We start from the raw sequence: 22,989 nt of genomic DNA, 5'->3' as shown, positions 1-22,989 counted from the left end.
ATTGGTTTTAAACTCTTTGGCTTGAATCGATATTTTTTAACAGTGATTCAGCACTCCCAAAGCAGCAGCTCGAAACACGCAGACCGCTATGTGAGTTTACATAACTATACAGTTAGTACCTGCGTTGGCTTTGGTCAGCACTCGGCAAAACCTATGGGCAGAAATGCAGGCTATAATTTAGTATTCATTGGAAACGAAAACAAACAGAAAAGAGCTTTTCAGACCTTGTCGTTTCTTGTTATTTTTATCCTATAGTCTTTCTGTTTACTGAAATATTCAAGTATTGTTGTTAATTTATTTATTTTTTTACAGTAGTTTGTTCAACTTGGTGGTTATCATCACAGTACAGTTTTAATTAGTTAAGCTGCTAAACCAAAAGCCTTTAAAATGGGAAGAAAAGTTTATGTAATTGGTGTTGGAATGACAAAGGTAATCAAAATAAAATTATCCAATAGTTTCATTATTTAATATATCATATTTTGCCTAGTTTTACAATCTTCAATTACATATGTGTATAGGCTTATAGTTGCCAAACCTGGGGTGGCAGGGAGGGCACGCTTTCCGTGGTATTTTGTCAACTGCATTACTTAGTAACTTACCCATAAATTTCTCATAAAACACTCATAAATTTGATTATTTTGCACAAAAATTTGCATCATAATGTCTGTGTCTGCCCTGCATTTTAAAAACTTTTGCCTGTGTAAATAAGCTATAATATGGTGAATATAACCAATATAAAAGCCATTGGGTTCCTAATTGCTATGCTTATGATACATATTACCCGGCGCCGTGGCGTAGTGGTTAGCGCGCCTGCCTGTACCTATCAGGTAATGGGTTCAAGGCTCGTCGGTGCTACCATTGTGGGCGTATGTGTCCTTGGGCAAGACACTTAACGGCAATTGCTCCAACCCAGTGGCCACTAATGGGTTGTCCAAATTATCAGCCATAAATAAAAAAAAAATGAAAAAATCCAAAAAAAAATAATCACCCACAAAGTAACATACATGGTAACTCGTAAGCTGGCACGAGGTGTTAAACCCGTGTGATAACGACTGTCGTTTTCCAGCCACGCGAGGATAAAGTAAGTTACATTCATTCATTCACATTCATTTATTCATTCATTAGGGCATATGTGTCATACCATTGTATCATACCTAAATTTACTTTTATTTCTTTAAAGTTTGAGAAGCCGGGTCGACGTGAGAATTTTGACTACCCCGACATGGCCAAGGAGGCAGGGTTAAAAGCTCTCGCTGATGCTGGAATTTCTTACCACCAGGTGGAGCAAGCAGCAGTTGGTTATTGCTACGGAGACTCGACTTGTGGTCAGCGTGCTTTGTACCAACTTGGAATGACTGGGATTCCAATTTATAATGTGAGTTGCCCATCTCAGTTTACTGTATATAATAACCTATGTTTTATTGGAATGGCTGTTACATTGTTTATAATTAATATGTGACCTCATTCTAGTGCATACACTTGTGTGAACCTATTTATTCAATAAAATGACTGTTATACCTTTTTGAATTGTAAATTTTTCATCTGAAACCACTGCATACATTGTGTTAACCTATACCCAAAGGTCAAGGGATATCCAGCCATCCAGGAACATACAAAAACGGGTATTTTGTCTATCTCTACTTTTATCTGGTGAAACCAGATGTGCAGCACAATGCACAAGAAGCATTTAATGCCATATTTTCTGATAAAAAGATGCTCTTAAGACCATTTGAATACATCCGCATATACCTTTTTTGGAAGGAATGACTGATAGTCTGATGTATTATATCTGCGTTTATAGTGTAAAACTACATCTTAAGGTTAGGCTACTGTTAAAATTGTGTTAAAAAAACAGTAAATAATATTTATTTATATTATAATTTCTGCCTAGGGGCTAAATGGTTTGATAAAAAATGCTCAAAATCTCATTTGTATTAAGGTTAACAACGCATGTGCCACTGGTTCATCAGCCTTGTTCATGGCAAAGCAATTTATTGAAGGAGGGTTGGCTGAATGCACCATGGCTCTTGGCTTCGAAAAGATGGAACGAGGCTCACTTGGCTCTCATGTAAATCAATTTGAAAAATTTTAAGTGCATTTTAACGTGTGTGCCATCTAATTTTGTTTGACACCCATGTTTAAGTAACAAAAAGTTGCATTTTTTATAAATTTTTAGTTAATCAGTTAATTGTTGACTGAATATTTTTTTTTTTTAGTTGACCAGTTTTGTTGATTCTGTTCTATATGAATAAGGCCTTACATCAGGGGATACTAGGGGTCATAAGATTTAGACCGGTGTAGGCCCATTACCCTACTTTATTGATACAAAAAATCGAACACTACATTTTGTGTGTTTTTTTTTTGTTTTTTTTATCTTCCTAGCCATAAAGGCGATTTTTACTGCTTAGTGCTTTTGTATGCGTTTTTGTAACTGGTAACATGCTATACTTCTGCAGTGGACAGACAGAACGAACCCTATGCAAAAACACATTGAAGTTATGACTGAGTTTCGTGAAATAGCTGCTGCACCAATGACCCCACAGTTGTTTGGAAATGCTGGTCTTGAACATATGGAAAAATTTGGTGGGTTTTATAACACGTTTTTTGGCCTTACTCAAGGTCCTCACGTATTAAGGCTAATTTAAGACTAATTTAACAACAATCTATAGTAGATTTATTAAGGTAACACTTTAACAATTAGGACAATCTTTTTTGTCTCAATATGTATTGTGAGACATGCTATTGGACCTTGAATTTAGGCATGAGTGTTGAATCATTGTCCATGTGTTTGGTATGTTGAGTTTCTGGTTAATGAATAAGAAAAGTAAACAGCTAACAATACATATGTAGACAGTGACAAGCCTATCATTAATCCTTCAATATGAAAAACATTAAATAAAAAACTACTTTTTGGTGTTTCAAATCTAGCACAATTTTCAGTCAATTTTGCCATGTAAATATAATGAATGATAGCTATCCGAATACTTAGCCACCCATAGCAATATATTCAATGCTGCAGATATGCTTGGTCATGTTTGCTGTTTGAGCAATGTGAAATACACCATTAACCTTTGGACTCTTTCATGTTGTTGGGTAATTCGAGGAGTTGTACCAAAGTAACCTATAATGGGCGTGTCTTATGCTGTCTACTCTACACTAACACATGCTATTTGGGATTGTTATTTGCTCTTGCTTTAATAATTTGGCAGAAACAACATATATACATTACTACATATATAAATATATTATATATAAAAACTGGGAATTTTCATAATTTATTAAATTTGGACATATATAATTATCTTTTATTGAATCTTAGCATTTTTAAAATGTTTGAAAAGTTTAAGTTTAACAATAAAAAATCTATTTTGTGCAATAAAATGTTATAGTATTATTAAATTCTATTATGTTTTTATGGTGAGTATTAGCATTTAGGAGATTTTCACTTTGTGAATTGGTTCACAAACTGTATCTATAATTTATAGGCTGTTTTCCACACTAACTGTAGTCTAATGCATTTAATTTATCATAATTTGTAGTAAAAGTACATTTTTTTGTGACAGGCACCAAACCAGAGCACTTTGCGAAAGTAGCGTGGAAAAATCACAAGCATTCAACCAACAACCCATACTCACAGTTTCAAAAGGAATATGCATTGGACCAAGTTCTCAATGGAAGAACTGTATATGAATATCTCACATTACTGCAGTGCTGGTATGCCACTTTTTACCTTTGTTTTTCATAGTAGAATTTTTTTGACGGTTTTGCTCTGTCATACATACTAGCATTTTGTTCATACTTTGTGATTATGATAAATTAAAATACGAAATACAAAAAAAAACAATTTTTTGTTTTCTTTCAAACTTTTAGTCTAGAACTCAGAAATAAATAAAATGAAAATTTAAAATTTATACAACAGACAATGCACCATGTATTGTGTGTAACATTACACCCGTGCTAACTGGTTAATTTCCGTTTGTCTCCCAACGCTGACTATAAATGCATATTTGATATTTTATCAAAAAGTTAATGTAAATTTTCATGTATAATTGTCAGCCCCACATCGGATGGTAGTGGTTGTGCAATCCTTGCCAGTGCAGACTTTGTCAGAAAACATGGGTTGGAACATCAAGCTGTTGAGATTGTGGCTCAGGAGATGGCCACTGATCTTCCAAGCACTTTCGCAGATAAAAGCAGCATGAAGGTAGAATAGACTATACACTATTGTTGGTGTATGTATCTTGGGCAAGACACTTAACGGAAATTGTTCCAACCCAGTGGTCACTAATGGGTTGTCCAAATTATCAGCCAAACATAAAAAAGTAATCACCTACAAAGTAACATACATGGTAACTCGTAAGCTGGCACGAGGTTCACACCCGTGTTATAACGACTGTCGTTTTTCGGCCGCGCAAGGATAAAGCAAGTTACATTCATACATTCACTATAGCCATTGAAAACTTACACAATATAACAAACACTATAGTCAATGTCAAGAATATAGATTTTTTGTTTCGAAAAAATACTTTTCACAAACAAAAGTTAAGTCCACTACCCACTAAATAAAACTTATTTAGCCTTCCATGAAGCAGCAATGATAGTCGTTATAACATGAATAACATTTTTTCATAGTTTCATACACCACATATGCAAATTTGCGAGTGATTGTTTTTATAGCTGTACATTTTTCTATATGGTTGTCAGTTTAGTCAACCCTTTAGTGACCACTGAAATAGAGCAAGAGTAATGGCCATTTAGTATCTTGGCAAAATACAAACATACTCACAATCATGGCAGCACTGATCATCGAATTTGGTGTTCTTTGGTTACAATGCAAACAATTTAACCACTACCACAGTACTACACAACTACTAATGTGGTTGCATTAAGTTAAAATCTAATTTGTTTTCAGTTTTAAAGTTGTGGGCAATTCAAATTTTTTTACATTTGTTACTTTCGTTTTCTTAGATAGTTGGTTACGATCTAACCAAGCGCGCTGTGGATAAAATATACGAGAAAACTGGTTTACGTGCTTCAGATGCTCAAGTTGTTGAACTTCATGATTGCTTCTCAGCAAATGAGTTGATCACTTATGAAGCGCTCGGTCTTTGTGGTGTCGGTATGTTTAATGCTTCCTATTTGTTGCTGTGTATGGTGTTGGTTGGTGTGTATGGTGTTGGTTGGTGTGTATGGTGTTGGTTGATGGGTATTGGTTGATGTGTATGGTGTTGGTTGGTGGGTATGGTGTTGGTTGGTGTGTATGGTGTTGGTTGGTGTGTATGGTGTTGGTTGGTGTGTATGGTGTTGGTTGGTGCGAATGGTGTTGGTTGATGTGTATGGTGTTGGTTTGTGCATATGGTGTTGGTTGGTGTGTATGGTGTTGGTTGGTGCATATGGTGTTGGTTGGTGTGATGGTGTTGGTTGGTGTGTATGGTGTTGGTTGGTGTGTATGGTGTTGGTTGCTGTGTATGGTGTTGGTTGGTGTGTATGGTGTTGGTTCGTGTGTATGGTGTTGGTTGGCGTGTATGGTGTTGGTTCGTGTGTATGGTGTTGGTTGGTGTGTATGGTGTTGGTTGGTGTGTATGGTGTTGGTTGGTGTGTATGGTGTTGGTTGGTGTGTATGGTGTTTGTTGGTGTGTATGGTGTTGGTTGGTGTGTATGGTGTTGGTTGGTGTGTATGGTGTTGGTTGGTGCGAATGGTGTTGGTTGGTGTGTATGGTGTTGGTTGGTGTGTATGGTGTTGGTTGGTGTGTATGTTGTTGGTTGGTGTGTATGGTGTTGGTTGGTGTGTATGGTGTTGGTTGGTGTGTATGGTGTTGGTTGGTGTGTATGGTGTTGGTTGGTGTGTATGGTGTTGGTTGGTGTGTATGGTGTTGGTTGGTGTGTATAGTGTTGGTTGCTGTGTATGGTGTTGGTTGGTGTGTATGGTGTTGGTTGGTGTGTATAGTGTTGGTTGCTGTGTATGGTGTTGGTTGGTGTGTATGGTGTTGGTTGGTGTGTATAGTGTTGGTTGCTGTGTATGGTGTTGGTTGGTGTGTATAGTGTTGGTTGCTGTGTATGGTGTTGGTTGGTGTGTATGGTGTTGGTTGGTGTGTATGGTGTTGGTTGGTGTGTATGGTGTTGGTTGGTGTGTATGGTGTTGGTTGGGTGTATGGTGTTGTTTGGTGTGTATGGTGTTGGTTGGTGCGGATGGTGTTGGTTGGTGTGTATGGTGTTGGTTGGTGCATATGGTGTTGGTTGGTGTGATGGTGTTGGTTGGTGTGTATGGTGTTGGTTGGTGTGTATGGTGTTGGTTGGTGTGTATAGTGTTGGTTGCTGTGTATGGTGTTGGTTGGTGTGTATGGTGTTGGTTGGTGTGTATAGTGTTGGTTGCTGTGTATGGTGTTGGTTGGTGTGTATAGTGTTGGTTGCTGTGTATGGTGTTGGTTGGTGCATATGGTGTTGGTTGGTGTGATGGTGTTGGTTGGTGTGTATGGTGTTGGTTGGTGTGTATGGTGTTGGTTGGTGTGTATAGTGTTGGTTGCTGTGTATGGTGTTGGTTGGTGTGTATAGTGTTGGTTGCTGTGTATGCTGTTGGTTGGTGTGTATGGTGTTGGTTGGTGTGTATGGTGTTGGTTGGTGTGTATGGTGTTGGTTGGGTGTATGGTGTTGGTTGGTGTGTATGGTGTTGGTTGGTCCGAATGGTGTTGGTTGGTGTGTATGGTGTTGGTTGGTGCGGATGGTGTTGGTTGATGTGTATGGTGTTGGTTGGTGTGTATGGTGTTGGTTGGTGTGTATGGTGTTGGTTGGTGTGTATGGTGTTGGTTGGTGCGAATGGTGTTGGTTGATGTGTATGGTGTTGGTTGGTGCGAATGGTGTTGGTTGGTGTGTATGGTGTTGGTTCGTGTGTATGGTGTTGGTTGGCGTGTATGGTGTTGGTTGGCGTGTATGGTGTTGGTTGGTGTGTATGGTGTTGGTTGGTGTGTATGGTGTTGGTTGGTGTGTATGGTGTTTGTTGGTGTGTATGGTGTTGGTTGGTGTGTATGGTGTTGGTTGGTGTGTATGGTGTTGGTTGGTGCGAATGGTGTTGGTTGGTGCGAATGGTGTTGGTTGGTGTGTATGGTGTTGGTTGGTGTGTATGGTGTTGGTTGGTGTGTATGGTGTTGGTTGGTGTGTATGGTGTTGGTTGCTGTGTATGGTGTTGGTTGGTGTGTATGGTGTTGGTTGGTGTGTATGGTGTTGGTTGGTGTGTATGGTGTTGGTTGGTGTGTATGGTGTTGGTTGCTGTGTATAGTGTTGGTTGCTGTGTATGGTGTTGGTTGGTGTGTATGGTGTTGGTTGGTGTGTATGGTGTTGGTTGGTGTGTATAGTGTTGGTTGGTGTGTATGGTGTTGGTTGGTGTGTATAGTGTTGGTTGCTGTGTATGGTGTTGGTTGCTGTGTATAGTGTTGGTTGCTGTGTATGGTGTTGGTTGGTGTGTATGGTGTTGGTTGCTGTGTATGGTGTTGGTTGCTGTGTATGGTGTTGGTTGGTGTGTATGGTGTTGGTTGGTGTGTATGGTGTTGGTTGGTGTGTATGGTGTTGGTTGGTGTGTATGGTGTTGGTTGGTGCGAATGGTGTTGGTTGGTGTGTATGGTGTTGGTTGGTGCATATGGTGTTGGTTGGTGTGATGGTGTTGGTTGGTGTGTATGGTGTTGGTTGGTGTGTATGGTGTTGGTTGGTGTGTATGGTGTTGGTTGGTGTGTATGGTGTTGGTTGGTGTGTATGGTGTTGGTTGGTGTGTATGGTGTTGGTTGGTGTGTATAGTGTTGGTTGCTGTGTATGGTGTTGGTTGGTGTGTATGGTGTTGGTTGGTGTGTATGGTGTTGGTTGGTGTGTATAGTGTTGGTTGCTGTGTATGGTGTTGGTTGGTGTGTATGGTGTTGGTTGGTGTGTATAGTGTTGGTTGCTGTGTATGGTGTTGGTTGGTGTGTATAGTGTTGGTTGGTGTGTATGGTGTTGGTTGGTGTGTATGGTGTTGGTTGGTGTGTATGGTGTTGGTTGGTGTGTATGGTGTTGGTTGGTGTGTATGGTGTTGGTTGGGTGTATGGTGTTGGTTGGTGTGTATGGTGTTGGTTGGTGCGAATGGTGTTGGTTGGTGTGTATGGTGTTGGTTGGTGCATATGGTGTTGGTTGGTGTGATGGTGTTGGTTGGTGTGTATGGTGTTGGTTGGTGTGTATGGTGTTGGTTGGTGTGTATGGTGTTGGTTGGTGTGTATGGTGTTGGTTGGTGTGTATGGTGTTGGTTGGTGTGTATGGTGTTGGTTGGTGTGTATGGTGTTGGTTGGTGTGTATGGTGTTGGTTGGTGTGTATAGTGTTGGTTGGTGTGTATGGTGTTGGTTGGTGTGTATGGTGTTGGTTGGTGTGTATGGTGTTGGTTGGTGTGTATGGTGTTGGTTGGTGTGTATGGTGTTGGTTGGGTGTATGGTGTTGGTTGGTGTGTATGGTGTTGGTTGGTGCGAATGGTGTTGGTTGGTGTGTATGGTGTTGGTTGGTGCATATGGTGTTGGTTGGTGTGATGGTGTTGGTTGGTGTGTATGGTGTTGGTTGGTGTGTATGGTGTTGGTTGGTGTGTATAGTGTTGGTTGCTGTGTATGGTGTTGGTTGGTGTGTATGGTGTTGGTTGGTGTGTATGGTGTTGGTTGCTGTGTATGGTGTTGGTTGGTGTGTATAGTGTTGGTTGCTGTGTATGGTGTTGGTTGGTGTGTATGGTGTTGGTTGGTGTGTATGGTGTTGGTTGGTGTGTATGGTGTTGGTTGGTGTGTATGGTGTTGGTTGGGTGTATGGTGTTGGTTGGTGTGTATGGTGTTGGTTGGTGCGAATGGTGTTGGTTGGTGTGTATGGTGTTGGTTGGTGCATATGGTGTTGGTTGGTGTGATGGTGTTGGTTGGTGTGTATGGTGTTTGTTGGTGTGTATAGTGTTGGTTGCTGTGTATGGTGTTGGTTGGTGTGTATGGTGTTGGTTGGTGTGTATGGTGTTGGTTGGTGTGTATAGTGTTGGTTGCTGTGTATGGTGTTGGTTGGTGTGTATGGTGTTGGTTGGTGTGTATAGTGTTGGTTGCTGTGTATGGTGTTGGTTGGTGTGTATGGTGTTGGTTGGTGTGTATGGTGTTGGTTGGTGTGTATGGTGTTGGTTGGTGTGTATGGTGTTGGTTGATGTGTATGGTGTTGGTTGGTGCGGATGGTGTTGGTTGATGCGGATGGTGTTGGTTGATGTGTATGGTGTTGGTTGGTGTGTATGGTGTTGGTTGGTGTGTATGGTGTTGGTTGGTGCGAATGGTGTTGGTTGATGTGTATGGTGTTGGTTGGTGCGAATGGTGTTGGTTGGTGTGTATGGTGTTGGTTCGTGTGTATGGTGTTGGTTGGCGTGTATGGTGTTGGTTGGCGTGTATGGTGTTGGTTGGTGTGTATGGTGTTGGTTGGTGTGTATGGTGTTGGTTGGTGTGTATGGTGTTGGTTGGTGTGTATGGTGTTTGTTGGTGTGTATGGTGTTGGTTGGTGTGTATGGTGTTGGTTGGTGTGTATGGTGTTGGTTGGTGCGAATGGTGTTGGTTGGTGTGTATGGTGTTGGTTGGTGTGTATGGTGTTGGTTGGTGTGTATGGTGTTGGTTGGTGTGTATGGTGTTGGTTGGTGTGTATGGTGTTGGTTGCTGTGTATGGTGTTGGTTGGTGTGTATGGTGTTGGTTGGTGTGTATAGTGTTGGTTGGTGTGTATGGTGTTGGTTGGTGTGTATGGTGTTGGTTGGTGTGTATGGTGTTGGTTGGTGTGTATGGTGTTGGTTGGTGTGTATGGTGTTGGTTGGGTGTATGGTGTTGGTTGGTGTGTATGGTGTTGGTTGGTGCGAATGGTGTTGGTTGGTGTGTATGGTGTTGGTTGGTGTGTATGGTGTTGGTTGGTGTGTATGGTGTTGGTTGGTGTGTATGGTGTTGGTTGGTGTGTATGGTGTTGGTTGGGTGTATGGTGTTGGTTGGTGTGTATGGTGTTGGTTGGTGCGAATGGTGTTGGTTGGTGTGTATGGTGTTGGTTGGTGCATATGGTGTTGGTTGGTGTGATGGTGTTGGTTGGTGTGTATGGTGTTGGTTGGTGTGTATGGTGTTGGTTGGTGTGTATAGTGTTGGTTGCTGTGTATGGTGTTGGTTGGTGTGTATGGTGTTGGTTGGTGTGTATAGTGTTGGTTGCTGTGTATGGTGTTGGTTGGTGTGTATAGTGTTGGTTGCTGTGTATGGTGTTGGTTGGTGTGTATGGTGTTGGTTGGTGTGTATGGTGTTGGTTGGTGTGTATGGTGTTGGTTGGTGTGTATGGTGTTGGTTGGTGTGTATGGTGTTGGTTGGTGTGTATGGTGTTGGTTGGTGTGTATAGTGTTGGTTGCTGTGTATGGTGTTGGTTGGTGTGTATGGTGTTGGTTGGTGTGTATAGTGTTGGTTGCTGTGTATGGTGTTGGTTGGTGTGTATAGTGTTGGTTGGTGTGTATGGTGTTGGTTGGTGTGTATGGTGTTGGTTGGTGTGTATGGTGTTGGTTGGTGTGTATGGTGTTGGTTGGTGTGTATGGTGTTGGTTGGGTGTATGGTGTTGGTTGGTGTGTATGGTGTTGGTTGGTGCGAATGGTGTTGGTTGGTGTGTATGGTGTTGGTTGGTGTGTATGGTGTTGGTTGGTGTGTATGGTGTTGGTTGGTGTGTATGGTGTTGGTTGATGTGTATGGTGTTGGTTGGGTGTATGGTGTTGGTTGGTGTGTATGGTGTTGGTTGGTGCATATGGTGTTGGTTGGTGTGATGGTGTTGGTTGGTGTGTATGGTGTTGGTTGGTGTGTATGGTGTTGGTTGCTCTGTATGGTGTTGGTTGGTGTGTATGGTGTTGGTTCGTGTGTATGGTGTTGGTTGGCGTGTATGGTGTTGGTTGGCGTGTATGGTGTTGGTTGGTGTGTATGGTGTTGGTTGCTGTGTATGGTGTTGGTTGGTGTGTATGGTGTTGGTTGGTGTGTATGGTGTTGGTTGGTGTGTATGGTGTTGGTTGGTGTGTATGGTGTTGGTTGGTGTGTATGGTGTTGGTTGGTGCGAATGGTGTTGGTTGGTGTGTATGGTGTTGGTTGGCGTGTATGGTGTTGGTTGGTGTGTATGGTGTTGGTTGGCGTGTATGGTGTTGGTTGGTGCATATGGTGTTGGTAGGTGTGTACGGTGTTGGTTGGTGCGTATGGTGTTGGTTGGCGTGTATGGTGTTGGTTGGTGTGTATGGTGTTGGTTGGTGTGTATGGTGTTGGTTGGTGTGTATGGTGTTGATATATAATGTTGATTAATTAAATATTATCATCCTAGGTAAAGCTGGAGAGTTCATAGACCGAGGGGACAACACATACGGTGGAAAATATGTTGTCAATCCAAGTGGAGGTCTCATCTCAAAAGGGCACCCACTAGGAGCAACAGGTGAATCAAAACTTGTTGATTTTTTGGTGCTTGTTATAAGAAATGAATAAAGATTGAAATTTTGTTGTGTATTTCATTGATGTAAAATTTAAATACTAATTTATTGTTACAGAGAATTTGTATGAACTTGCCCAGTTTTATGAATTTAAAACCACGAAAAAAAGCTAGATGTAGCAACATCCTTTTTATTATGGTCAGCTGCTTATTAAGATTTAACTGTTAGCATGTTTCCTATTAGAAAATGCTTACCAAATACCAGTGTAATTATCCATGCTAACTTTTCTATTTGTTCTGTGTTAATCAGTAGCTTGTGTTTGTACCAGGTTTGGCACAGTGTACGGAACTAACATGGCAGTTGCGTGGTGAAGCAGGCAAACGGCAAGTAAAAGGAGCTACACTGGCGTTACAACATAACCTTGGACTTGGTGGAGCAGTTGTTATCAGCATGTATAAACTTGGATTCCCAGAAGCAAGGAAAGAATGGATTAAAAAGTAAGTTTTTCTGAGGAAACTGTGTTTTTTGGGGGGAATTAGGTCTAGCTCTCATTGTATGCATATTTGTGTGTGTTTGAAGGTGCGTCTTTGTGTATTAGTACATAAGTATATTGGGTGTTTTGTTTGTTTTACAATGCTGTCTGCAACATTTTACGGACTGGAATCACTAAGGTCTAACTTGTTGTAAAGTATTAGACGCAAGTAATTTAAAAAATAATAAATTTTTTATTAAATACCTTTACCCTGCTTGTTACCATTAGGCATATGTTTTATATGGTTATTGGGGTAAGGGGTTAAAGGTTACAAATATAATTAACTTTATGACTGCTTAAGCGTGACTACATATGTAACTCTGTGAGGGAGTGTTTTTACCATTTTCTCTTCTTGGCAATTTGGTCAACCCATTATTTCCATTAAAAAAATAACTGAAATATTTCTTCAGAATGGTAAGTGCATCCACCTCTTACCCACAGATTACAGGTTCAAGGCTTGTCTCCGCTACCATTGTGGTCATACTAACCTTGGGCAAGACAATTGCTACAACCTTCACTAATTGTTTTTTTTTCAATTAGAAAAAACAATCAACCACAAAGTTATATACGTGGTAACTTGTAAGCGGGCACGGGGTGTATAAATATACACACATAATATAACAGCTATCGTTTCGTTTTTCCCCATGCATTATTAAAGCAAGTTTATTTCATATATTTATCCATAAATTCATATTTCACCACAGACAGGGTGGTCACCCCCGTATTCACCCTCAGCCAATCAAAGGACAGCTTGTTGCCCGGGCAACAGCCTCAGTATCAGATGCTGACGGAATGAAAACGACACCAGTGTTTAAGGAGATCCAGAAAGCCATAGAAGCGGTATGGTAGCTTAATCTACAACAGAAAATGCCTTCTAGTCTTAATTCTGTCAGTTTTAATGCTTTTAATGATGGGGCATATTTATTGCGTGGTGGGGTGTTTTTTTTAACTTACACTTATAACAATAACTTGGGTGTCCTACTGTAAACCATATATAATAGTTTCATTCATGCACCTCTTACTTAATTAATAGTACAAAATGTTTCAGATTTTAGTTGATTTTATTTATTATCTGCCAATTTGGACTACTTAATGGTGGCCACTGGGTTGGACAATATTACTGATTAGAATAATTGCTACAAACATAATCTGACAATGGCAACACATAATGAGAAACTCTGGTCCTAAACATTTGCTAAGCACCAGGCATAATGCATTCGATGCTACTATTGCAGACATATGTGTTCTTGGGCAATAAGGTACTTAACACTTTAACAGTAATTGCTCCAACCCAGCAGTCACTAATGGGTTGTCCAAATTATCAGCCACACATACAAAAAATTAAAAAATTCCAAAAACTAGTTACCCACTAAGTGACATACTTGGTAACTCAACTCGTAAGCTGGCACAAAGTTTATGAAACAGAACAGGTGTTTTATAACGACTGTCAAGTTCCGGCCACGCGAGGATAAAGTAAGTTACATCATATGAGATTAATGTTTTATAGGATGGAGCTTCTTACATTGAAAAGATCAAAGGCATCATTGCTTTTAAAATCAAACCATCTAATTCAAGCAAAGGGGGCGTGTGGGTGATCAATGCGAAAACTGGCAAAGGATCTGTGGAGTTTAATTCAACAGGTTAGTTATTTTACCGAAAAATAGCCTAAAATTTTTACCGAAAAATAGCCTAAAATTTTTACCGAAAAATGGCTTAAAATCACTCAAGGTCTTAATCTCTTGCAGTTACACGTATAGTCTGGAATAAAAATAAATAGCAATTAACTCGCTAAAATACGTGTAGTTTAATTGAACAATTTGGCTATTTTACCATTTTCTTGAAAAATAGCTCAAAATCTCTCAAAAAAAAGGTTCCAATCACTTTTATGTATAGTGAGGTTAAAAAGTAAAAAGCATTTATATTTCCAATTTGGGAAATCAAAAAAATGGCTAGTTTTTTTTGCATCAAATTATAATTAGTAGGGTGGGGTGTCTTGTGTCATCTTTATAAAGTTCAGGTATGTACTAGAACTATCAACCATATTTTAAAGTGTTCTCCATATACAAAGTAACATGCAAAAAATGTAACATTTATTTCTTAATGTGCAAATAGTTATTTTTTTATCTTAGTATATACAAAGTAACTTGCCTTATTTCAGTATAGTATATTGTAACAAAAACTTAGTCAAAATAAAATAAATGTAACATTAGTTTCTTAATGTGCAAATAGTTATTTTTTTTATCTTAGTATATACAAAGTAACATGCATTATTTCAGTATAGTATATTGTAACGAAAACACAGTCAAGTTAAAAAATGTAACATTTATTTCGTCATGCCCAAACTGTTATTTTTTTGTATTTCATTATATAAAATCTAACATGCATTATTTCAGTATAGACTATACAATAATAAAAACAGTCAAGGGAAAATAAATGTAACATTAATTTTTTAATGTGCGAATGGTTATTATTTTTTTGTGCCTCATTATGTACAATTTAACATTCATTATTTCAGTATAAAGTTTACTGTAACGAAAACATGGTCAAATTTAAAAAAATATAACATTTTTTTGAATGCGCAAACGGTCATATTTTTTTGTTTCAGTGAAACCTGATTGCACGATCACTATGACAGATGATGACATGTATGATCTTATGATGGGGAAACTAAATCCTAACTCTGTAAGAATATTTTGTTTAGTTGCATTTAATCTGCTGTTTTATGAAAGCACGAGTGGTATAATATCATAGGACCATACCAATGGTATTCCATTGTTGGCGTATGTGTTTTTGGACAAGCCACTTAACGGCAATTGCTCCAACCCAGTGGTCACTAATGGGTTGACTAAATGGTCCACCATAAAATAAAAATAAATAAAAATAAATTTATTCACGAAGTTACATACATGGTAACTCGTAATCATTTACACCTCTACAAGATAATAGAACAAGCTTCATTCATTTCTTTTTTTGCAGGCATTCTTTAGCGGGAAACTGAAAATTAGTGGTAACATGGGACTCGCTATGAAGATACAGAACATCATGCCAGCCCAACCAAAACTTTAACTGAAAATTATTCGTTTTGAAAATTATGTAAATCCAACCATTTCTTATACGCTAATTTGAAGCAAATAACTGGAGACTTAATTGTCATTTTTCGTTTCATAAGCAAGGTGCTCGGTTCAGTGCACTAATTGTTTTATTTTGTATATAGTTGTAATTAAGAGTCGCCTATGCAAATGTGAATTTTTGATTTAAAAAAAAACATGTATCAACGAAGTTTTATTGTGACGAAAGCAAGACGGAGTTAGTAGCAAAAGTGTAAGACAAATGTTAAAATATAACAGGCCTAATAAAAAAAATTCTGTGTACAATGTTTGGAGAAGCCTTTTAAGTCTGCAAAGTCCAGTGTCTGCGATAAATTTCTAGCCCGTGTATTTGAGACAATTGATTGTCTTAACGGTTCTGCTCATAGAAAAAAAAGAACGTTTCGGGATAAGGGTCCGTAAAAAGAAAATTAAAAAGGCTTGTCTGACAAAGTGTCCTATCTTCCCCTGTCCCACTATAGCACTTTATTTATCGCTCTTGTTTTTGTGCGTTGTATAAAAGTAGAGACATGTACCTTGTTTCAATCAATAATTTGTCAATAAACTACAAAACTTTTGAAACGACTTTCGTTCACGTGTTCGTGACAAAGTTGTCAGTTTGACTGATAGTCAAAGTTAAAACGCGACCATTACACATGGAATAAACTGAATATTGATTACTGTGTCATTCAATGTTTTTTTTCACGTATGCGTAGTAAGTTTTTGATACCAGAGCCCGTACATAAACGGTAATAATATAGCCGTGTGGGGTAAGTTGGGACACAGATAACACCCGAAACCGACACTGCCTAATCGTGTTTTCAACAACTAACAATTGACGGTCTATGGAAGTCGTGAGGACACGGTTTAATAATTCTTCGAGTGTTCTTTGTTTACCACCAGAAAAAATATAGAATGAAAAGGTGTTCCATCTTCCTCACCCTACTGTGGGATAAGATGGGATACTGTTGGCACCTAAAACGATATCTGGTCGTGTTTTGAACAATTAACAACGAGTCGCGGGTCTACGGTCGTAGAATTCTGTAAACATTTCCGTTTACTGCTATAATTGGGAAGAAAAAAGAGAATGAAAACATGTAATCAATTCAGATTGTAACAGCTGACTGTGTGACGTGCTGTTTATGCAACTGCATCGCCCTTTCATCAAGCTTTTCAAACATTGTCTGAAAAAATATGTAGGCTACAGCCGACGGGTACTCAATAACATATATGTGTTTTTTTATTACTATAAATAAAGATTAATGAAATGTCACTCAGTAATTTATTAAAGTTAAAAATAAATTCATGCGATATTCTTAACAAAAATCACCCACAAAGTAACATATATACTTACAACTCTTAGTTAGCACGAGGTGTATGAAACAGAGCACCCGTGTTTGCGATTGTCAGTTTCCGACCACACGAGAATAGAGTAAGTTAAACACATTCATTCACTCCTACTCTACAGTATTAAAAGTTACAACGTCATCCATTGCACTATTACAGATCCTTCATACCAAATGCGCTACAATTGGAAATAACTGGAAACTTCTGTATGAATCGTAGTTAAGATACTGTTGGCCTTATTTACACCTATATATATACTTAAAACATAGGAAGCATACAACCATTACAACATTTACATAATAAATGTGTTCGTTTATAAATCTGCAACGGTTGGTAATCATAAAGTTTTTTTAAATATTTTCATTCTAGCTATCTATAGTCCCCGTATAATACTATTACAGTTAAATATGTAGTTTTAATCCTTCGACTGATGGGAAAGATTTTGTTGTGTTTGTTCATTTACCGTCTCCAAATCAAAATGAACAGCTGCAGTTTCTTCTTTCACAAGAATCATTTTTTCGTTTCCGTCAATTCCAATGTATTTCTGATTCATACTGTTGTACAAGACATGTTTGTCAGATTTTGGTAAATGCTTGTATTCAAACACCCGTGGCTCTGTCGTTTGAGGTTGGTTACCGCTTGGTTCTACTCCTTTAAGAATTTTTACCTTCAGTTTCCCCCAAAAACTCTTTTCAACGGTCAAATACAAATACGAACCGGAATCAGATTTAACTGAGAATATGTAAAGGTTGCCACTGCTTGATTTCCACGCCCACCAGTTTTTCGGATCGTTGCGTAACTTAACGTAACAATTGTACCCAAAGTGCAAGCGTTTTGGCCATGCTTTGACGCCTGGATAACTCGTACGAAGTATTTCCAGATTTACAGCCGGACTCCAAATGATTTCATTCGGTACCTCAAGGCCACTGTCGGAACTAGAAGTACTGGAACCTGAACGTGAACCTTTTGAACTTTCATTGCCCATATTTCTGCTTTTTCGATAGCTTTTGAAACTAAGATTTGAAATGCCTTGAAATCAATGCAACTTGTATTGAAAAATAAAACACTATGACAAAGTGTATAGATCACTGAGCTATACATATAACGGTATCCATGGTATATAGATTGTAACAGGAACCCACGTCAGTGGGCGGGAGTTATAAGTTACTTCCATGGGTTTTATAAATAAACTGATTTGTAGGCTGTGATAAAGTAACTTATTATATTTGGGTTTAACAAAGTAAAACGATGGATATCTACAAACATATAATAACGATATAATACATCATATTAAACCTAAAGTAAACGCTATACAACAAAACTATACTGCAGTACCAACTAAATTAACTGGTGACTGTGCGTACAACACGACATAACAAAAGCGTTAATTACTCGGCGCGGGCAGCAGGAATAAAAGCGCCGGAATGTTATCGAGGCGAGACGAGTTAGCGGTAAATTACTACCACATATAGGCCTACCTGTATAACATTAGTCATCTTTAATTTCCCACCTGTGTATTCTATTTTCTCGTCCCATATAACAGTAACCGAAGAACAGTCAAAGAATTATAAAAACGTATATCCTCACGACTCCCATAAAACGTCGTTGGTTGTTTAAAACACGATCAGGATATTTGGATATTATGTGCCAAAGGTGTCCCATCTCCCCCCACCCTACTATATTATGGGGTAAGATGGAATATATCTTTAACAAACAATAACTCATGTTTCCTAAACATGTTTTAAACAATCAGCAGTGCTGCTCTGTTTACGTAAAGTAGCAGTGGAAAAGATGGAACACCTTTTCGTCCCATTTTCTCGTCCCAATAAGAAGTAAACATGAAACCTTTAAAGAATTCTAAAACCGTGTCCTCACGACTCATATAGACCGTTGTTAATTGTTTAAAACACGATCAGGATATTAGGAAATTATGTTCTAAAGGTGTCCTATCTCCCCCCGCCCAATGCTATAATACTTTGAAAGATTTTTGTTTGTTCACAGATGAGGCGAAAACAATAAAATAAAAACAGTTACAATTTTACTCCAAGTAACTATTTTCTAATTTTTTATCGGAATAATATTCCCATGTAGGAAATATCTGGATCTGTAAAAAACAGAAAATATTTCTATTCTGTATATGTGCTGCCAAGTAATGTGTAACCTATACGCATTAAACAAAGTAACTTGTACTCGTAATACACAGGTAGGAAATTAAATATGCCTAATATTAAACAGGTACAAATCAGTTTATTGTTGGAACCCATGGAAGTGACTTATAACTTCCGCCCAATGGCGTGGGTTCCTGTTACAATCTATACACTTTGTCACAGTGTTTTATTTTGTGAATACAAGTTGCATTGATATAAAAGCATTTCAAATCTTAGTTTTAAAAGCTATTGAAAAATAGAAATATGGACAATGAAAGTTCAAAAGGTTCAAGTTCAGGTTCCAGTACTTCTAGTTGTGACAGTGGTCTTGAGCTACCGATCGAAAACATCTGGAGCCCGGCTGTAAATCTGGAAATACTTCGCACGAGTTATGTAGGCTTCAAAGCTTGGCCAAAACAATTGGTCGTTAAGTCCAATTGTTACGTCAAGTTACGTTACGAGCCAAAAAAATGGTGGTCGTGGAAAACAAGCAACGGTAATCTTTACATATTCTCAGTCAAATTGGATTCCGGGTCGTACTTGTATTTGACCGTTGAAAAGAGTTTTGGGGGGAAACTGAAGGTAAAAATTCATAAAGGAGTAGAACCAAGAAGTAACTCACTTGAAACGACAGACCCACGGGTGTTCGAATACAAGCGTTTACCATTATCTGACAAACATGTCTTGTACAACAGTATGAATCAGAAATACATTGGAATTGACGGAAACAAAAAAATGATTCTTGTGAAAGAAGAAACTGCAGCTGTTCATTTTGATTTGGAGACGGCAAATGAACAAACACAACAAAATCTTTCCCAACAGTCGAAGGATTAAAACTACATGTTTAACTGTAATAGTATTATACAGGGACTATAGATAGCTAGAATGAGAAACAAAAAGTATTAAGAAAAAACTTATGTTTACCAACTAATTGTAGATTTATAAATGAACACTTTTACCATTTAAATGTTGTAAGCGTATTATATGCTTTCTGTGTTTTAAGTTTAGGTCTATAAAAGGCCAACATTAAATCAACTACGATTTGTACAGAAGTTTCCAGTTGTTTTCAATTGTAGCCCATTTGATTCGTAGGAACTGTAATAGTGCAATGGGTGACACCAAAGTTAGTATAGACGTTGGGTGACGCTATAACATTCAATATTGTAAGTATAGGAATGAATGAATGTAACTTACTTTATCCTCGCGTGGCCGGCATCAAATGACAATCGCAAACACGGATGTTCTGTTTCATACACCTCGTGCTAGCCTAAGAGTTATATAAGTAGGTTACTTGTGGATAATTCTTTTTTGGAATATCGCATGAATGTATTTTTAACTGTAATAAATTAAAGAATGAAATTTCCTAAAACTTTATTTAATATTTGAACAAACACAAATGCTTTTGGATACCCCTCGGCTGTATACATATTTTTTCAGACAATATTTGAAAAGTTCGATGAAAGAGAAATGCAGTTGCATAAACAGCACGTCACACAGTCAGCTGTTAAAATCCGAATTGAACACATGTTGTCGTTCTCTTTTCCCGTCTCAATCATAGCATCAGAGAGGAATAATTACAGAATTCTACAACCGTAGACCCGCGACTCGTTAGTAATTGCTCAAAACGTGACCAGGAAATGTCGTTTTAGGTGCCAACAGTATCCCATCTTATCCAACAGCGGGGTGGGGAAGATGGGACACCTTTTCAATATATAGTCTCGTATACCATTTGGTGGTGGTGGTAAACAAGGAACATTTAAGGAATTATATTAAACCGTATCTTCACGACTTCCATAGACCGTTGTTAATTGTTTAAAACACGATCAGGACATTTGGAAATTATGTGCTAAAGGTGTCCCATCTTCCCACACAGTACTATACAAACATAGTCCCGCGACTCTAAAACAGCGTTGTTGGTTGTTCAAAACACGATCAGGAAATGTCCGTTTCAGGTGCTATCGGTGTCCCATCTTACCCCACAGTGCTATATTAATATTGTTTATGTACGAACTATGGTTTTAACACCTCACTCCGCATACGTGACAAAACATTGAACGACACAATGATTAATAATAGCCAAAATTAAAACGCGACTATTATTCAATTAGTTAAACTGTCAACTCTGTCACGAATACGTGAACCGAAGTCGTTTCGAAAGTTTTGTAGTTTATTGACAAAGTATTGATTAAAGCAAGGCATAGCTCTCAATTTATAAACATTACTTTTATACAATGCACAGAAACAAGACCGGTAAATAAAGTGGTATAAAAACAAAACATGCTCGGGCGTTATTCTACTTGCTGTAATGCTAGTTCAGTTTCGCATTGCTTCAGTTCCACTTCCACGTTTTCCTCTTGTTTCTGCTCCTTTTTTGCTTCGAGCGGAGTAGTTAATATAAAATGTGCAGCCCGTTGTTCGTGTTTTACTGGAATCAGAGCGTTATGCTTGTTTATACCAATGTACTTCTTGGATACGCGGTTGTACAAAACGTGCCCTTCCGATTGCGGTAAATTAATATACTCAAACACCCGTGGATCCGACTCAAGTGCATCGTTTGCGCATGGCTCTACACCGTTAACGATATGTATTTTCTGCGATCCAATTTTAGGTTTTGATACCACCATGTAAAGTAAATTTTCTTCATTTACTTTCACGGAAAAAATGAACTGGTTCCCCTCCACAGACTTCCATGTATACCATTCTTTCTTTTCGTACTCAAGTTTAGCATATACATGCCCCCTTGCTTCCAAACGATGCGGCCACGCTTTATGGTTTACCAACTCTTTATGAACAATTTCCATGTAAGTTGCCGGGGTCCAAATCTCCTCAATCGGTAGGTCACGGTCGCTGCATTCCTCACTACAATGACTCGACGAATCCTTCGAAAATAATTTACCCATTTTTTTGGCAACACGCCGAGGCTTTTAAAATGCAAATTACCTATTTCAGCCGTTTAAACGCTTCCGGTGAATATTGTGCAACTATGGAACAAGTTGGAAGTATTAAGATTGATAACATTTGCATTAATAATCTACAGTTCCGTTGATAAATAGTAGAGTGGGGAAAACGGGACACCTTTAGCACATGATATCCAAATATCCTAATTGTGTTTTTTTTTAAATACAACGGTATATATGGGAGTCGTGAGAATACGGTTTTGTATTTCTTTGAATATTTGTTGTTTCCTGCCAAATGAGACGAGAAAATAGCATAAAAATATGTCCCCTCTTTCCCCACTCTACTACATATTTGGACGAAATCCTGAAACTTCAAAATTTCTCTGATATACCTTTAATAGTTTTTCCATACACTATAACCTACTTTCTTTTCTATAATCTACATTCAAATTTCAAGCTCGCCACATAAGCAGAGCTAAATACAGAGCGGCCCGTATGCGTATTAACTATGTCCTTACTACGCTGTCATCTGAAGTATATAATTATTCTTATAGGTATGACACAAGTCACGAACGTTATACCCATACGCATGTAACAATGTTTAGTATAAATCGGCATACATTCGCTCATAGTCCTATGCTAACGCAATGCAAGCTTTTATACCCAAAACATTACTTCAGGCTGCTATAATCAATTTAGTGAGAAAGTGAAAAACTGTTGCGTTTCGATCATTACTCCATTCAAAAATTTCGAACTACTTAAATATTTTAATACTAATGAACCCTTCTGATTTGGCCTTAAGCAAAATGCTGGACTTTTTTCTGACACTTAACTATTTTTACCCACACGAAAATAAATCTCCCCTCGGGCCTTAACTATGCAGAATTCCAACCACACACGCAGTAGTCTTAATCCGAATACTACGTAATTTTCAGTTTCGACGACGTGGTCTGAGCGCTTATGTAGTAAATAATCGACTGGCAAATTTCTCCTTTATGTTTGCCTATCAATTTCCAGCACTTTTTGGTTTTATGTTGTTCAACGTTTAAAACACGAACATGACTAATGCGTTTTTATAGATAAAAATGTAGCTAAAATAGCAACAAAATACGGCATTATATTCTGCTTATAAAAAGTATCATGCAAGGGGGGGTCCTTTAGCACAAACGTCTATCTAATTGTTTCTTTCCGTTCATTTTATTGCCTATAGTTCTTGTGTGGTGTAACTTGGAAAAAGTGTATACTAAAAGTGATTTATCCTGATGTGGCGAGTAACGACAGTTTTATAACACGGTGTACAATTTCAAATCCTGACTCAAAGGCTGCATACGCTACAACAATAACAGCTTCGACCATGAAAACTTAAATTCTTCGGTTTCGGTGGCAGCGTTTGATCAACTGAGTCATATGGTTACGATATAAAACTGTAGCATAATAAACAATGGAAACCCCTGTGATTTCGTGATGGTTGAATCGTGGGTATTTGTAATCAAGCTGCAGTTTGACAGGCCGGATACTGAATTTTGATACGTACCTTCCCTTGGTAG

The 22,989-nt window shown here is 38.3% G+C and overlaps 2 protein-coding genes across 2 annotated transcripts; one reads left to right on the top strand and one right to left on the bottom strand.

The window, feature by feature from the left end:
* The first annotated feature begins 289 nt into the window (after positions 1-289).
* LOC149735645 (sterol carrier protein 2-like) lies at positions 290-15,244 on the top strand. Its single transcript, XM_089878494.1, has 13 exons — positions 290-429; positions 1,181-1,375; positions 1,940-2,068; positions 2,457-2,583; positions 3,564-3,714; positions 4,057-4,204; positions 4,969-5,119; positions 11,331-11,438; positions 11,762-11,930; positions 12,670-12,805; positions 13,473-13,605; positions 14,571-14,647; positions 14,942-15,244. Exons 1-13 carry the CDS (start codon positions 388-390, stop codon positions 15,029-15,031), a joined length of 1,656 nt encoding a protein of 551 aa, XP_089734620.1. The 5' UTR covers positions 290-387; the 3' UTR covers positions 15,032-15,244.
* A 5,456-nt stretch (positions 15,245-20,700) lies between these two features.
* LOC149735644 (uncharacterized) lies at positions 20,701-22,868 on the bottom strand. Its single transcript, XM_089879121.1, has 2 exons — positions 21,486-22,868; positions 20,701-21,424 (listed from the first exon to the last, which is right to left on the bottom strand). Exon 2 carries the CDS (start codon positions 21,344-21,346, stop codon positions 20,834-20,836), a length of 513 nt encoding a protein of 170 aa, XP_089735247.1. The 5' UTR covers positions 21,347-21,424; positions 21,486-22,868; the 3' UTR covers positions 20,701-20,833.
* Positions 22,869-22,989: the final 121 nt, after the last annotated feature.

The sequence above is a fragment of the Ciona robusta genome, chromosome 5 (genome assembly GCF_009617815.1).
Source record: "Ciona robusta chromosome 5, ASM961781v2".
NCBI classification, from domain to species: domain Eukaryota; kingdom Metazoa; phylum Chordata; class Ascidiacea; order Phlebobranchia; family Cionidae; genus Ciona; species Ciona robusta.
This window is presented reverse-complemented; position numbering and strand designations above follow the sequence as displayed.

What these genes read in the sequence shown, in the direction of transcription:
- LOC149735644 (XM_089879121.1), bottom strand. Translation starts at nt 21,346, where the DNA reads ATGGAAATTGTTCATAAAGAGTTGGTAAACCATAAAGCGTGGCCGCAT.
- LOC149735645 (XM_089878494.1), top strand. Translation starts at nt 388, where the DNA reads ATGGGAAGAAAAGTTTATGTAATTGGTGTTGGAATGACAAAG. An exon ending in GCACCCACTAGGAGCAACAG is followed by an intron (nt 11,439 to 11,761) that starts GTGAATCAAAAC and finishes TGTTTGTACCAG; the next exon opens with GTTTGGCACAGTGTACGGAA. An exon ending in TGTGGAGTTTAATTCAACAG is followed by an intron (nt 13,606 to 14,570) that starts GTTAGTTATTTT and finishes TTTTTGTTTCAG; the next exon opens with TGAAACCTGATTGCACGATC.